Source organism: Apus apus, chromosome 14 (genome assembly GCF_020740795.1).
Source record: "Apus apus isolate bApuApu2 chromosome 14, bApuApu2.pri.cur, whole genome shotgun sequence".
Lineage (NCBI taxonomy): Eukaryota > Metazoa > Chordata > Aves > Apodiformes > Apodidae > Apus > Apus apus.
The window spans coordinates 5,943,981-5,959,808 of record NC_067295.1 but is presented as its reverse complement, the minus strand read 5'-3'; the positions used below and the strand labels follow the sequence as shown (position 1 = coordinate 5,959,808).

General features: G+C 38.1%; 1 protein-coding gene across 6 annotated transcripts in view; it reads right to left on the bottom strand.

Annotated features, from left to right (window-relative positions):
* Positions 1-422: 422 nt before the first annotated feature.
* C14H7orf50 (chromosome 14 C7orf50 homolog) overlaps positions 423-15,828 on the bottom strand; it is a 122,749-nt gene continuing 107,343 nt past the window's right edge. For 5 of the 6 annotated variants that reach the window (XM_051632643.1, XM_051632644.1, XM_051632645.1 and 2 more), the window contains 2 exons: positions 4,867-4,948; positions 423-816 (listed from right to left, as the gene is read on the bottom strand). In XM_051632643.1, coding sequence (XP_051488603.1) covers positions 634-816; positions 4,867-4,948 — 265 coding nt within the window. In that variant the 3' untranslated portion in view covers positions 423-633. The other variant, XM_051632649.1, reaches the window with a different exon arrangement.

Below are 15,828 nucleotides of genomic sequence, written 5' to 3'. Positions count from 1 at the left end.
CATTATCTGAAAATCTAAACAATCACCATCATGCATGTGAAAATTTGAAAATAGAAAAGGAAAACTAACAAAGCTGATGGTATCTCCAGATCACCGTGTGAAGTACTAATAAGCAACTGTGTTATGCAACCCGTGTTCAACAGACTGAAAATGATCTTTCCCAAATCCAAATGACATACTTCTGAAGCTGAAAGTGATAGATGACAGCTGGCTGAGCAAGCACTGTAGTCCATGCTCAGTTTAAAAGCTGCCATTGTAAAAGACCCTCCAGGCTTTTTGTTGGTTCCTTTGCTCTTCTTCTTAAGAACTGCAAAGCTCCTCTTATTTAACAGTAATTACAAGGGGAGGTGGAGAAAAAAACTAACAAGAAAGAGGGGTTTATTTTTCTAAAGATACGTAGTAAGAATATTTTTAACAGCACATCCATGGACCAAATATGTTATTTTTATTTCATTACCTCAAAACATGATAAATATTTGCAATTGGAAACAAACAAACAAAAAAAAGCAGAATACAAATTCTGAAAATTCAGTATTAGGATTCTAATTAGAAAATAACAACGAATGTGTAGTCTCTGTAAATGTCATCCTGCCCTTCTCTCCAGCCGACAACCATTAAGACACAAAAATACTCTCAGGACAGAAGCTGCAGAACTTGTCGTATGCGCTCACACTTCTCCAACAGGTTTGGGTCTTCTGCATCAGAACCATCAAACTCCTTCATGAAAGCTTCAGCTTTTTGCACAGTTAGGTCTCGTGCACTGCCTTGAAGCCCTTGCAGATAATCCAGTAAAATGGTGAAATACTTGTCCGGAACCTTTAAAGAAAAAAAACCCAAACAAACAGGGAAGAAAAAAGACCCTGCTTTATTTTCTTCCATCTCAAAGCTCATTCACAGTCCTGACAAACCATCATCTGAAAGATAACTAGAAGAACCACATGGGCTTTTGCATTTGCCAGTGCCCACCTCTGAGTGAAAGTGTTTCTTGGCAAGGTTCAAGCTGCTGGGAAGGGTGGACGTGGTGAGAGGACCGTCATGTGCTCAGACGGGCAAAGCATCTGAGAGGAAATTCTAAGCAGATGTGGAAATGCTGATCAGCAAATGCAAACACTCCCTGACAGTGAACTCAAGGCTGTGAGGGTTTTTGGAAGAAAAAAAAACCAAAATGAAACACTAGCCAAATCCTACTTTTGGAAACATGGATGCAAACCTTACTAAATTCAGAGAGAATTTCATGCACATGTCTGAGGCAAGAATTCTGCTGGAATTATCCAAAATTATTTGTTTGCTAAGATGAGATACCACCCACCACCCAGCACTTGGACAGAATGGTTACACAAAGGAGCAGAATTTAATTTGAAAAACAAACTGAATTCAGACATATGAAAATAATTTTTAAATCATGCTGACTAAAACTGATAGGCTCTACTAACATGTCTGACATTAAAAGCAGTTTAGTCATCTATAGTTGCACTACCCTCGTCTCACTCCCTTTGTAATTAACTAGTCATAGGTTAAATTTTAGCTTACCTGCTACAACATACAATTTAAATGATCATTATATTAAAAAATCTTGTTAATAACCTAGCAAAGGCTTTCAAACTACTTATTCAGTATTTCAAACCAATGTATTTTCAAAAGCATCAGGTGAACAGATCCATGTTGAAGTGCATCTTTATGCTGTGTATCTGTGGAGCAGGTTTTGGCCAATAAGAGAATATTTTTGCTGTGAGTCAGGAGATGTTAAAATGACCTAATCCTGCAAATACTTTCCTCCATGTTTAACTTTACACATAGAACTTTAAAAGTCATACTTGACATGAGTCAAGTTAAACACATACGTAAGTATTTAAAGGATTGGAGACTAATTATTTGAGGGCTGTTTCAATTCTGCAAAGTATCAACATCTCAGAGAAGACAGAGCTTCAACAGATACTTAATTTACAACTTTATTCTCCATCAACATTTGGCAGCCTAACTTTGATCACTGAAACTTCTGTCACTCCAAAAGAAGAGGAAGAAAGAATATTCCAACACTGCCTTCATCAATCAGGGATATTACAAAGTAATAAATCAAAGCTAAAGTCTGTGTTCAGCCTCATAACTTACAGGCTATGGGAAACCTTCTAATTCTTCACACAAACACTTGTGTGTTAAAGAAACAACACAGATTTTTTAAAATTTAATTTTACAGTCACTGACACTGAAGGGAATGATACAAGAAGTATTGCTATAATATACAAATCAAACATATTTAAACATACTGAAAAATATCTGTATTTTTAAAAGCTTTTTACTCACAGTCAACTGGTACCAATGACAGGGAAAAACACCCGGACACAAACAATTCCAGCATGGAAATGCTCCTTTCATGCAGATGCTCGGTACCATGTTTTGTAAAGCTCAGCAGCATTTCTGTTTCAAACCTAAGTCAAATTACCTAAGTAATTTACACCTCTGCTTCTCACTCCTCATGGAACGTTCATACTCTGTGGAATTACAGTTATTATTGTATCATTTAAGAAGTACTTGAAGGGGCAATTAAAAGCCTACTTGAAACTTAGAGATACTAAATGTACAGAGACATGTGGCTGCCTGAAGCCTAGAAAACATTAAGCATTTGGCCCTAAAGATAAGTGCCCCAGTTTTCATAAAGGTCTGGTTCTTTTGCTTTAACACAGCTAATAGGTTTGTTTCAGCAAGACTTTACAATATAGTACCAAGTAGGCAAGACAATATCCTATTTCCTCCCAACTTATACAATAGAGCCATAGCAAGGACTGGAACGTAGAAAGTGCCAGCAAAAAGTTAATGAAATCCAAATTTTAATTCTTCAAATACAGCAGTACAGGAGCTGAAATTTCAGGAGCTCCTGGCAAGGTTTTACAAGAAAGAACACAAACCTTCTTCTAAGATCAGCCTGGTTTGAAATTGGATATCAAGATCTCCTACCACAGCTCTGGCAAGTGGAAGTGATGGTTATGGGGATTTTTTATTATTCTTTTGTTACACTGTTTGACCTTTTTCTTGTTCCTTTTTCTCTCACACACTAACTCTGCCTATGTTCTAAGTAGCTAATATGCACTGGAGCTCATTAATATGGAAAGAGCCCAAAGTGAAATAATGACCATTCTCAGGAAAAGGGGGATCCACTACAAAACAGCAGCAGGGAAAGACCAGTTATCACTTTTAACTCCAGAGTTTTCAGACCTTTTAGACGTGCAGATGCCCACATATTTTGCAAAGCAAATACAGATATCTGCACAGAGAACTTCAGCTTGCTGCTGCCAAGTTTGCTTTTCTCAGCGACCTTCTGAGGAAGCTTTAGAAACCACTCCAGGGCCTCAGAGTCCAGAAGCTGAAGACAGCTGATATAGTTATGGTCTACAAATGCAGAGCCAGGTGACAAAGACCAACAAATGATCTCCTGCTTATTTCATTTGGGGCCCTGAAGTAGTATATACACTGCAGGTATACAGGCTTGGCTTGGAAGCTGTCAGCCAACCACCAGATGGATTTTAAAGGGACTTAAGAAACCCCCTCATGTTCTAAAGGACTTGAAAACTTCCACTTATTTCCTACAGAAAGAGGCTTATCAGAACAGGAAACTCAATTCACTCCTTTGTGTGGCTTTTCAATAGGCATCCAAGTGACACCACGAGATCAAAGATGTGGCTCAGGAAGGAAGGAAACTCATGTCTCCTTTTGTATTGTAGTCATGCTAGGATATCCAACAGATTCTATTCTGTAATGGACAGGAAGCTGAATTTGGGTGTAAAAAAATTTTCGAAAGAAGCTGGTCTGGCCTCCCTACAGTCCTTAGAGAGACAGACACTTCATCATATGCTTAATTATAAGCACTTCAGCAGTTCTACTAACTACTGAATTTGGACACAGATGCTAATAATTATCTAAAGTTCATATTCAATGCATTTCTGTTTATTAAACTAAAAAATCTGTGAATTTAAATAAATCACAGCACTTCCATCAGTTTGTTTTGTTTGGTTTTTTTTAATAGAAAGGAAGTTTCCTTGAGAAATAAGGAGCTAAGCTGTGTTTTGATACATAAAACAAATGCTACTTAGAGGTAGTAATTTCCCAGTATATTTCAACACAAACCCAAAGTAAACAGGTAAAAAAGTAAAAACATCATTCTGCCTGTAAAAGAACTTCTAGGTAGCTTTGAAGAGCATCCATTGAATCAGAAAGGTTGATAAAGACTTTTAAAGGAGAAGCTAAAAAAATAGAAGACAGTGCGAACAACTGGACACCTACTAGATACCTACAATCAATTTTGTATTCTGCAGCTAATCAGCTAATCACTGTATGAACATTTTTCCCTTTATGAAACTCTGCTTTTAATTATCTGATTCTCTAAAAGTATTTTTAACCATAGAGGCAGCACCCCATGTCAGGTGCTAAGCTTAAGAGCTGCTGAGTAATTTGGGCCAGGAAGGTTGGTGTGCTTAAATGTTGAAGTGCACACAAAAAAATCAGCAAAAACTAACTGAATGTCAACTAAAGGAACCAGCAAGTCAGGCACTGTGCAAACAGCTCCATGTTTGTTCTATTACACAACAAATAAATGACCTGAAAACTCCATTCAATACCACGATGGTCAGAGACTTACTGGAAATGCAATCTATGTTGGTTTTTAAGTTATGAAATGAATGGATTTCAGTAATGATGCAAGCCTAGCTTCTGCATTTTTGTTATAAACAAAGTAATTGATTTATTAATTATTAAAAGCTATTAGAAAAGTGCATAGCTAGTACTAGCAATTTTTGGTTAATAAAGAATAGCTACAACTGATGTATAAAACATTTTAACATATTTGTTCTATGGAAAAGCAACATCAATACAAACCTTCTCTTTATCATACATGTGCAGGAGAAGCCAGGTTTGTCTTGTCTTTTGAAACTTCCACTCTTCTGGGTTTTCAGACCACCTGTAGCAAATTTTTAAAAAATGGGTCACATGAAATCCTGTGTAATCAAAACATTCATTATTCGTACATTATTTCCTATAATGTCTCCAAGTGACTTTGTATGCACCACCTGGAGTTTCATGACATCCTGTGACAGAGAGATGAGCACACATTTTGTATGGGTGGCAAAAAAAAAATAAAAGACAAGGGACAGCTACCTGGCTTTCATGCAAAAAGATTATAGGAAGACATTATGGCCAAGAATGTTACAGATTGTCATCAGCAAGAACTGATTCCTTGAAGTTAAAAATCGAGTCCCACTCCCCAGCTTTGACCAGTCCTTTCCCAGAGGTCACTGCTCTCATTAGACCCATGAGAACCGAGCATCCCAAATCCCTACCCCAGCTGCAGGGTTACCTGTGTATTTGGGGTGGAGCGGATGAGGAATCAGGTTTGGGGTTTGGAAAGCTGGTATTTCACAACAAACTGAAATTCATATGAAACTAAGCAGCCTCTGAAGGACTGGAAGGAGAGCTTGGTGCTACACCAGTCCCCTCAGCAATGGCTCAAGCCCATCACAGGCAATTGTTCTAGAGCAGAGAGGATTAATTTTTCAGAAGCATGTTTTAAGGCTTGGATTTGTCTAAAGGTGGGGCTCAAGTATCTATGTTTACAGGATAGAAAAATGCTTCTCAAGTCTAGCCCTCCCGAGGAATTCTGATTCCAATATTCCAAAAACTTCAGGCTGCTTCAATACTGGTAAAAGTGAGCAGGTAAAACACAGGTTGAACATCTGCAAATGTTCTTTGACTGTTCAGCAAACACGTTTTAAATATACAAAATTTTAGCTGGGTTAAAACAGCACATTTACGTTCATCTTGAACATGATTGTAAAGCTGGGATATTCTGGGTTAGATAAAGAGTCATTTACTTCTCTAAAATCAGTGAACTAGTAAATCTCACTATAAAATGAAGACTGCTTTTTAAAAATCTGTCATGGAAAATTAGCATCTTAACAGGTACAAAATTTGTCAGTACACTGAAATATCATTTAAAGATCCAAAAGAAAATATATGCAGAAAAAGAAGTAAAAAGTAAATTTTACACTGATTTGATTTTTCTCTAAAGAAAAACAAGTCTCCAGAGGGTAGAATGCAAGATGTCTTTAATGTTCCAGCTTATTTTACAGAGAAACAGGGAGCACAGAAATCAATTGAAAAGCCAGCTGGGTATAAGAATCAGTATCGTTTAAACACTGTCAAGTCTAATAAAGCAAGGGAGTCCTCATATTCAATGAATGCTGCACCAGCAGATCCATTGTTCAGTCAATTCAATGAAAGAGGGGAAAAAGAAAATCCAAGACCACAAATTTGTACGGAAGGGTTTCACCTTGGCTTCCAAATTCATGATAAAGAACAAGCAGCTCTAACTCCTCAGGGTTATCACTAGGTAAATTCAAGAAAACCAACATGTAAGGTAAAAATCAGACAAATAACAGCAAGCCAGGAAGGACAGACCAAACACTAATAACCACAATATGTTGTGCTTTACTTGCTCAAATTAAATCCACAAATGAACTGATGTAGAGGTTTTGGTGGAGATATCGTCAATAAATAGGCAAAAGCTGGCAAAACAAATATCAGGAGCCCAAAAGGTGACTGCCAAAAGTTAGAGAATCAGATTAAAATATATTATCATGGGACAACCATCCTCCCATCACCACCAACCTAGAAACCAAAGTATTTGCACGATAATGATCATTCTACTCTTTGTGTCACTTCCCTTTGCAGGAAGGTGCCCAACTGGACACTAAGGACTGTCACAATTACACTACCTGGAGTGCAAGGAGCTGACAGAGAATGAAAGAAAAAGGGCTTTTCTGGTGGGTGCAGTTTGTGGAGCAAGGTACTTGCCCATTTGCACACAATCTCTCTGTGTGCCAGGCAAACACAGTAACTCCTAACTGAGAAACTAGAAATTCTGCAGGAAGTGACTTAACTTCTGGAAATCCTTAAAAGGACCCAAAGACAACAACAATGGTGCTTGCTGTTAAAAGAAACCCACTCTTTTATGGGGTTCATCCTTCTGAACAATTACATGGAAGCTGCCATATGAAATGCTGTCTGTTTGCACAGCACAAAGAAGAGAGTAGATTTAGAATTCTTTTTACCATGAAATAAGCCTGGAAGCAGTTCCAATATAACCTTTGCAAGGTGACAAGAACAAGCTGAATGACAGATCTGTGACTGTGTCCTGTGAAAACAGTCCCTCTTCTAATGAAAACCTTCACCATGTTGCTACTTCTATGAAGTGTACTATGCATTTATACAATTGTGATTATATTCCTTGCTCAGACACATGACACAGTACTCAGAATATTTTACTCACTGCTAGTTTTGTTTCTATCACTTGGGCTATCACCTGAGTATGGTTGGGCATTGACTTTAAAAATCCAGCCTGATTTCACTGATCTATAAAGCTATAGGATGTTAAAATATCTTTATTGCTTAGTTTATAAACAATTGAGAGCAACAAATGAGTGCACTATAAGGTTAATTGCTCTTATTAGTCTATTACCAAAACCATATGCTCTCTTCTGCACCTTAAGAAAAGCCTTTATGCTCCTGTATCTACAATCCCACACCAACTTTCACTCTAGTCAATTCTCTTGCAGAAACAAACAAAAGTTTCAGCTAAACTTCCTGAAAGGTTCTGCTCTATATACAAGATAATTATTCAGATAAACAACAAATATTTTAACATAATCAACCACAGAAAGCACATTTGTGTTCATTATAGCAACAGAGCCTCAAAAACTGTTTCTTTTGGTTTGCTCTCTGTCCTATTAGAATCAAATGCTAAATGAGAATGGTAAAAACAGTAGTGTTTTCCTTAAAAGATTATGGGTGTTCTCATATTTTCAGAAAATGCTCCCAAGTTTTTAACTGGTTCTCTATCCATGATCCCTCTCTTGACTTTGATTCCTATCAAAGAATATGGGCAAAACACTCATGATAATGGATGCACAATCTTTAAGACAGAGAACATGGCAAACATGTTCTGGACCCCCCAAACAGTTAATAAAATACAAATTTTCCACTGCTTCCTATGACAGCTTTTTTCCTATGACAGCATTAAGACCTATGGAAAGTATCACCCCGTGACAAAGTGAGAGGGGTATCCCCTTTTATCAGAATGACATAATTGGTGCATTTTTAGAAATGTTCACCTTTTAAACTACCAAAGTTAAAGCTTTTTAAAATGCTGTAAATGAGAGAGGTCTCATTTTGCTGTTTATATGCAGATAAGCTTCCTTGACATACTACAGCAGTAGAAAAGGCTTTTCCTTTAGTGATTAAATACACAGAGTAAGACAAAGTACATTCTAGTTTAAAGAAACCTTTTTATAGATAATCACAACCTCTTTTACAGTTTGGATTAATTTGGTAGCCTTCAGAAGTATCTAGGTACAGATTTAACATAAACTATGGAACTGGATGGAAAATCTCCATGTATAAAATGTGCATTTTTCCAGTGTGCCTCAAGCTAATTTTCAATATATTGTACAAACACTAATTGCCTTCTTTACACAGTTAATGTTGGAATCTTTCTTATGAGCTCTAGCTCATTGGAAAAACACATTTGTTTACTTTAGTTAAAGAGGAATGTTATGTTTGTGCAAATGATCTTCCTAAATGGCTTTGAAATTGAAGATACAGAGGAAATTAATCAAATGAATCAAGCAGCTTAGGGAATTTCACATTTGGGCTTTTGGTTTTCAGCATGAGAGTCTTATGTAGAAAAGCTGCCCAAGATTCTCACTGGTCTAGCTCACGAACGACTTTTAGTCTCTACATTAAAGTAATCTCACACAAATTTATTCCCAAAACTGGGGGATTTGGGCAGCATAAGTAGGCAAACAGAAGACAAGTGGTAGCGTGCAGGGCAGAGCACCCTCTGGGATGTCCTAGTCAAAAGAGAAGGGAAAGTCATCAAATTGGTTCCAGAAACACAGTAAGAGAAAAACACTATTTTTACAAACTGGAATCAGGAAGAGAACACAGTGCATCTGCTCAGACTGCTGGCCAGGACAAAATGCCACAAAGTTGTTACAAGTATTAAATAATCTCCTATGTGTAGAAAAGCACTGTGCTGAGAACCAACTGTTTTACTCATTCAACTTGGAAAGATTATTGGGTTGGAGACAAGCCTTGGGAAACCAGAAAGACAGACACGTGACTGCTGATAACCTTCCAGAAGACAGGAGCTCTGCTGCATGCCAAAAGCAAGGACACCCACATTCATCGACATCTACTGCTCCAGTTTTGTGCTGTTGATGGCCCAGCCCACCTTGGATACACCTTCCAGCCTGGATATCTACCCAAAGTAAAGCAGACTGCCACCAAATTTAGATTTTTCCAGCATACAGCCCAGGTTTAGCATCAGGGAATTAATCTGAAAGGTTTTTCTGGCCCTGAGGACCAGGTCAGACTGCAGCCCCCTCTTGCTCTGCTGCCATTTACCCATGAGGACACTCATGTCTTACTCTCTGAAGCTTCACTGAATCTCAAAGAAGTGACAGAGCATCAGGTCTGGTCTATCACACCACATTCCAAGATCTATTGAAAATGTTTAAAGCAGCAAACTCCAGCACTGTACAAAAAATTGTCACATTCTTCCCACCTCATTTATCTGAGTTCTTTTCTGGTTTGATACACTCAGTTACTCACCACCCTGAAACCTGTCTTGAGGGATTACCTGTGTTCCTCTATGTGCCCCACAAGAAAGGCTGAACAGAAGTTATGGCTTGTGATTAAGGCTTGCAGGAATAAAGTTAAGCACTTTATTCCCCAAGCTCTCTGAAAACAGTGCAAAAGTTACCATTTCTGTGCTCACTACCCTATCCATAAAACGTGGGTAACAGGTGCTTCCTCAATAAAGAACAAAAGTACTCTAAAAAAATTCCCTTTAAGATATTTCAAGGCTTGCTGAACCACCTGGCACTCCAGTGGTCTGCTGTAATACTTCACAATGCAATTCACACAAGAGCAGTGACTCTAAAACCCTGGGCACTTTTGTTTAAGGCAAACTCACTGCCCTAATAAGGCTCTAGTCTGGAAACTCTGAACACTCTTGGCAAGGCAGGGGAGGGGGAAGTGGAACAGCACATATGGGCAACAGGTGAGGATGGGAACCCAGCTCCTCAAAGAGGCTCCCTGGAACTGCTGGAAGCAGCATGGAGGGAGCAGAACTTTGGCATACGTTTGTTCTTGTGGGAGAAGACTCATTCTGTGGATGGAGGTTATATAGGATATATAAAAATATATATGGATGTGAATGGAAGTTTTATATATGCCCTGTAGTGCATATAGTGATGTAGGAATAATAATTTTTTGTCCAGTTATAACAACATACTATAATTTAAAGAGAAATGTAAAAGTGTTTATTTCTATTGGGGGGTATTCAGAACTAGTTCTGTTTCTCTCAGGGGCATTAAAAATGAATTTACTTTGAAAAAGATATTTTTAAATGTCTCTTTGTCAACACTTGCATACCCAGAAAGCTGCCTTGTGGTGCTCTTCAGTGCTCAATGCAAGGTAAGAGGAAACCTTCCCTTTCAAGTGCACGAGACGCTGATTTCCCACATTTGTAAAAAAATACCCCAAACTTCAATCCTAAATAGTTTTTCAAGGACATGACCAGAATGGCTTTAGTTAAAACCTTAGACACACTAATCTGTGGCAGGACTCAAGATACAGATATAAGGGAAAGGCAAAGCCTTTGCTTTTAACTGTGTTTTTCTCACTTTATGGATGATTCTATTTATCTCCCAACTCCAATTCCTGGAGAAAGTTACTATATTTATACTGATATTGTCAAATCCAGTTTGGAAGCTAATTAAGTTATGACTCAGAGAAAAGTTTTCTTTATTTTCCTGAAAAAGAAGAGGCACAAATGGAGCCAGAAGAGAACTTTCTAAAATTGTCAACAGATTTTAGAATCACTGCCACATTTTTTGTTTAAAATTCTGGCACCATTTCTCAATCTGTGGTTTAAAAGCAATTTTTAATATATTCTTCCATCTGGTTTAGAAGCAGCATAATGACTAAAGACTTGTGAAAAGGCAAGGAGAGGAAGCTTCTTGTGTTTTTTTTTTTTACATTTAAGAATCACACATGGCAGAAAGAAATAAATGTGCTTTTCAGTGTCCCTGTTTTTTCCTGCTGTCCAATACAAGGACAGATTTTATCTGATTGTATCTGCACTGCAAACCACTTAGGTGACAGAATTTTCTTAGAAAGCATATCTAAAGCAAAAGGAAAGGACCTTTGTGCCTTAAAACAAGCTTTGATTAAATCTCCATTAAATGTTTATCACAGTGTATCTTTTATCATATGTACTTTTATCATTTGCCATTATTTGGAACATTCTACATCATGTTTGCATCCTGAAGCTTCAGCCAAGCTAGAAATCCCCTTCCTCCCCCACCACAGGCACTGCTCAAATGCAACATGAGACATTCCCTTGAAGAGCTTCAAGTATAAACAGATGAGACAGATGATAAGTGGAAAGGAAAGCTGACCCAGAAAAGTGGAACAATGCCTCAAGATTGCACAGCAGGTCACCAGTAGAGCTCCTCTCCCTCACATATGGTACGATACAGGTAGGGTATCTTACTGTGATTCAACTTGTTGACTTTTCATAGGCACCAACCAACCTGCAAATGCCAAGAGCATTCCAGTGGAAGAAAAAACACTACAATTTTTTAAAAAAGTTTTTTTCTAGTACAGCTATTTAGTGGCTGGTATCTGTATTAGCCTGTCTGCATTTTGATCTGAAAAAATAGATATAGCAGTAATAATATGCTGAGAAACTTCTGTTGTTTTCAGTAATAACAAAAAGGTTACCAGTTGCTTTGAAAGGCCACAGATAATATAACTATATTATTAAGCTAAATGTACTTTTCATTTTACATACATTCATGAAAAGATGACAAGGCAGGAGTTGAATTATCACAGAAGAAAAATAAAAACTAGAAATGGAGCCCTTCACAGCCAATCTATTCTGCTCCTGCAAGGGATATGCTACTAAGTGCTATCCCAATGCTGTGCTTAAGTCCCATCTCCTCTCCAGATGTTTAACTTTTCTTGCACTTAATTCTGGTCACACTGATGCCCAGACCAGAAATAGGGGAAAGAGAAAATGAAAACAACTGTTATGCCTCCCTCCCATGAAGAACATCCTGGGGGGTACGAGGAGACAAACAGGGCCCCGTAGTCACAGTATGAAAATCATGTCAGGAGCCAGCTGCAAGTAAAACAATTTTCAAAAGTTGGCAGCAATCCATTTGTATAAATGCTTTCTGATGATCAGATGAAGGATATGCTACCAGACCCAGAAAAAACAAATATGGTCACTTCTCCTCTGCCTTACCATTACACCACATGACACCCAGCTGTGGTACAGAACACTCCTGCCAAGGCACAGATTCAAGCTGAGCTGCAACCAGTAGCTAATTTTAATTGGGTTTTTGTTTTTATTTTATTTTAAAGCAGCTTTGAAAACTTGTAAAGGTTCTCTCTCTTAGAAGTAGCTCCTGTGCCCTCTTCTTGCTTGACAAGCAGAGGTGCTCACGTTGGGAAAGAGCTGCCCTCAAATCAGTCCCATCCATTGTGGTGCCTGGGGGCTCTAGCTGAAGTGTCCAGGAAAGGAGAAACCATTTCCTCAAAGGGAACCTGAATCTTGAGCCTGTGCTGTAGGACTGGCCCACACTTCTTCTACAGTGCTGCCCTGGTCTGGTGCCAACGTTCTGTAGGCTCACAGAAAACATCCTGCAGTGTCAAATTGTTACCTAGACCCTTAGTTCTCTTAGGACAGTACTGGAGAACAGGTAGTTACTAATTTGGATGCCAGCCCTACATGCACTGCTGCAGAAATTACATTTGCTGGCTTTTTAAATTATTATTAATGAAATCCAAGTACTTTTATTGCTGGCTAATTAGACACAGCTCACCTCTGTTACAGGAAGCCCCATGCAGCCCTCTTCAAATAACCCCCCACACAGATGGCTTTCACAGTGCAGCTGAGAGGACACCACATTGGGGGTTACTCTGGACCAACACGAACATTTATAGAATCTTTATAAAAAAATAATAAAAATTACACACCAACCATCCTTGTCATTTTTTTTTTTACATCCCAATTTAGACATCCCACAGATGCACTCATTAGGAAGGATGGCAGAGGCAGGAGGAGAAAGAGTGTTGCAGACCCCCAGCCTTTTGCATCTCCTGAGTTGCAGCCTTACAGAATTATTCACTCTTCTTTTTGCAGGAGAGTTCTAAAAAGGGACAAGCCAATGAAAATATGAAGATCAACCTAAAAGTGTACAGCAGTTGACAGCCCACTCACATTTTTCTGACTTTGCTGACATGTTCAGCTATCTCTCACTGCACAATAAAATCTGCCACTGCACTACAGAATTCAGGACAGCATCAGATTCCCCACTCTTCATATCCTGTGATGTGCATTGCACTACTAAGATTTTAAGTAATCTATGCTTAAAGAAACTGATCTGTCAATTACTGCTTCCTGCAGATGGCTCTCATTCCAATTCAATTTGATTCATATAAAAGTAATCACTGATACCTTTTTGGGCATCATCAGATTAATAAACATGTGAAGCAGGAGACAAGTTTTATTAAGGATCCAGTTTTATTATTTCAAAAATACTGCTTGTTATTCTATCTCTGGCTAGGAAGCTTTGAAAGCTCCCTGGAGCTAATTGATTAATAATCATTGCCAACTGCATTTTAAATTTTAATTTTGGCTTTGGCTGACTAGACTAAATTATTTCCTAGAGCTATGAAACTACTCACCACTACTTAGAGTATTTGGGCACTGGATGAATAGTTTGAGCATATCTGAGGAAGTGAACAGCACTGTTATTTCTCCCGGATCTAAATTTTATGACAGAGAAAACATAAACCCTTCCTTTTGCATTTCTGCCATGTCAGGAACGCAGTCTGAATGGAAGAAGATGGGTGAGTACAAAACGCCTTTTCACAAATTCAGAAGATGGGTTAAGGATGGGATGCCTGGGATCAGAGCCAGGCACTAGGGAAGGAGTTTGGAGAGCTGGGGGAGAGCAGACTCCAGAGCCTGGGAGGAAAAAGCTCTGCCTCATACTCCTTCAACAAAGCCTGACTGCAAATGACTTTTTATGGAAATAAAGGAAATAATCCCTGCTTGTAGTTTGAAAATATTGAGAGGTAAGTTGTTGTGGCACTTTTATGTGTAATTATTCTGGTTTTATGTGACCTGGATAGTGCACAAGTCTTCTTCAAGGCAAATGGAAAAGGTCACAGTGACTGTGTGAGGTGTTGAGCATTCTCAACTTCACTGAGCAATGAAGGTGTGTAGTTACTGTCAAGATACAGTCCTGAAGCAGACTGGGCTGTTATCACAGAGTTCTGCTTCTGAATCTCCCCCATCTCTCTCACATGGCTTCTGAAAGTCATTTCAGATGATATTATATATCAAAGCTGCTTATTTATTCAATTAGATGCAACTTCTTTTGTATAATACTTTGGATAGATGAAAGCTGGATCTCAATAAGAAATATCTAATGGCTGCATTTAATAAACTGTTAAGAAAATTCATTTAATACTAAATTTTATTTTACTGGAAATGAGAGTCATTAAGAAAGGATGCATTAAATATTCTTAACTAGGTTTGGAAATAAAGACACTATTTTACAGGAAAGAGAATCAGGCAAAGAAACCTTAACTATTGTTACCCCAATATTTATGGACTTAACACATGTAATATTGTTTTCCTGATCTGAGGAAGCACTTCACAGCACAATGGTTAATTACTGCTAATACAATTTCTAGCTGTAACAACATGTATGTGAAAAATGGATGAGGAATCTTAAAAATACAAGATAATATGCAGGAGAAAAATCTTATCTATGTGATTGAGAATGAAAGTGCTGTCCAGAATTTCCAGCTGGCTAACTCAGGAATTTTCATCCCTAGTTTTCCCAACAGCAATTCAGCTGAATGAAGCTGCTCTGATCATTTGCAGCAATACTACAGAATACTACACAACTGCAAGGAAAGCCCAGCCATGGAAGGCAGGAACCTCTCCCTAAGTGGCTAGAAGGGTTTGGAAGGGTTTGGAATACTAATCCATACATTCCATCCCCACCCAGAGATCAGTATAGTTGCCAGTGGCCTTTAGGAATGTCTTGAGATGCCACCATGGAAAAAAAAAAAATCCATGCAAACTCCTCTTGTGAAATAAGGAATTGAGAAGAATCCTACAGGTCTGTTGGGACCAGAGGTTGGCAGAGGGCCAAAGAAAACAAAGCCTGTGTTCAGATGAGAAGAAAATTATAACTAGCTCTCCTCATCTCACTTGCTTTAAAGGAGACCTTTGGATAGCACAAGGACTTTGATGAGTCACAAACTTTGTCACTGTTTAATTTATCCATCTGAAAAATGGGGTAATATAACAATTTCTCAAAAGCTGTCAAAACAAGAATGAATAAATTTGTGTCAAACTATTTTTCATTTATTTTGTCAAAATACAGCCATGATATGCTATCAGGAAAGGTATGATGGAAAAGCAAATTACCATTATTATGACAGAGAGAAGATAGAGAAAATATTTTTTACAAAACAAAAATAAAACCCCTTTTAAATACGGGGCTGGTTAGTCAATAACATCTTTTCCAGCTGATCCTGTAAATGATAGATGTCAGATGAAAGGATTTGTGAATTCATGTTAATGATGCTATTAAATACAGCATTTCCCTATGAGAATGTTTGAACTAAATGCCCAAGTAAATATTTTGACAGCTTTGTTTCACACTGAAAAAATAGCAGAAGCAAAAA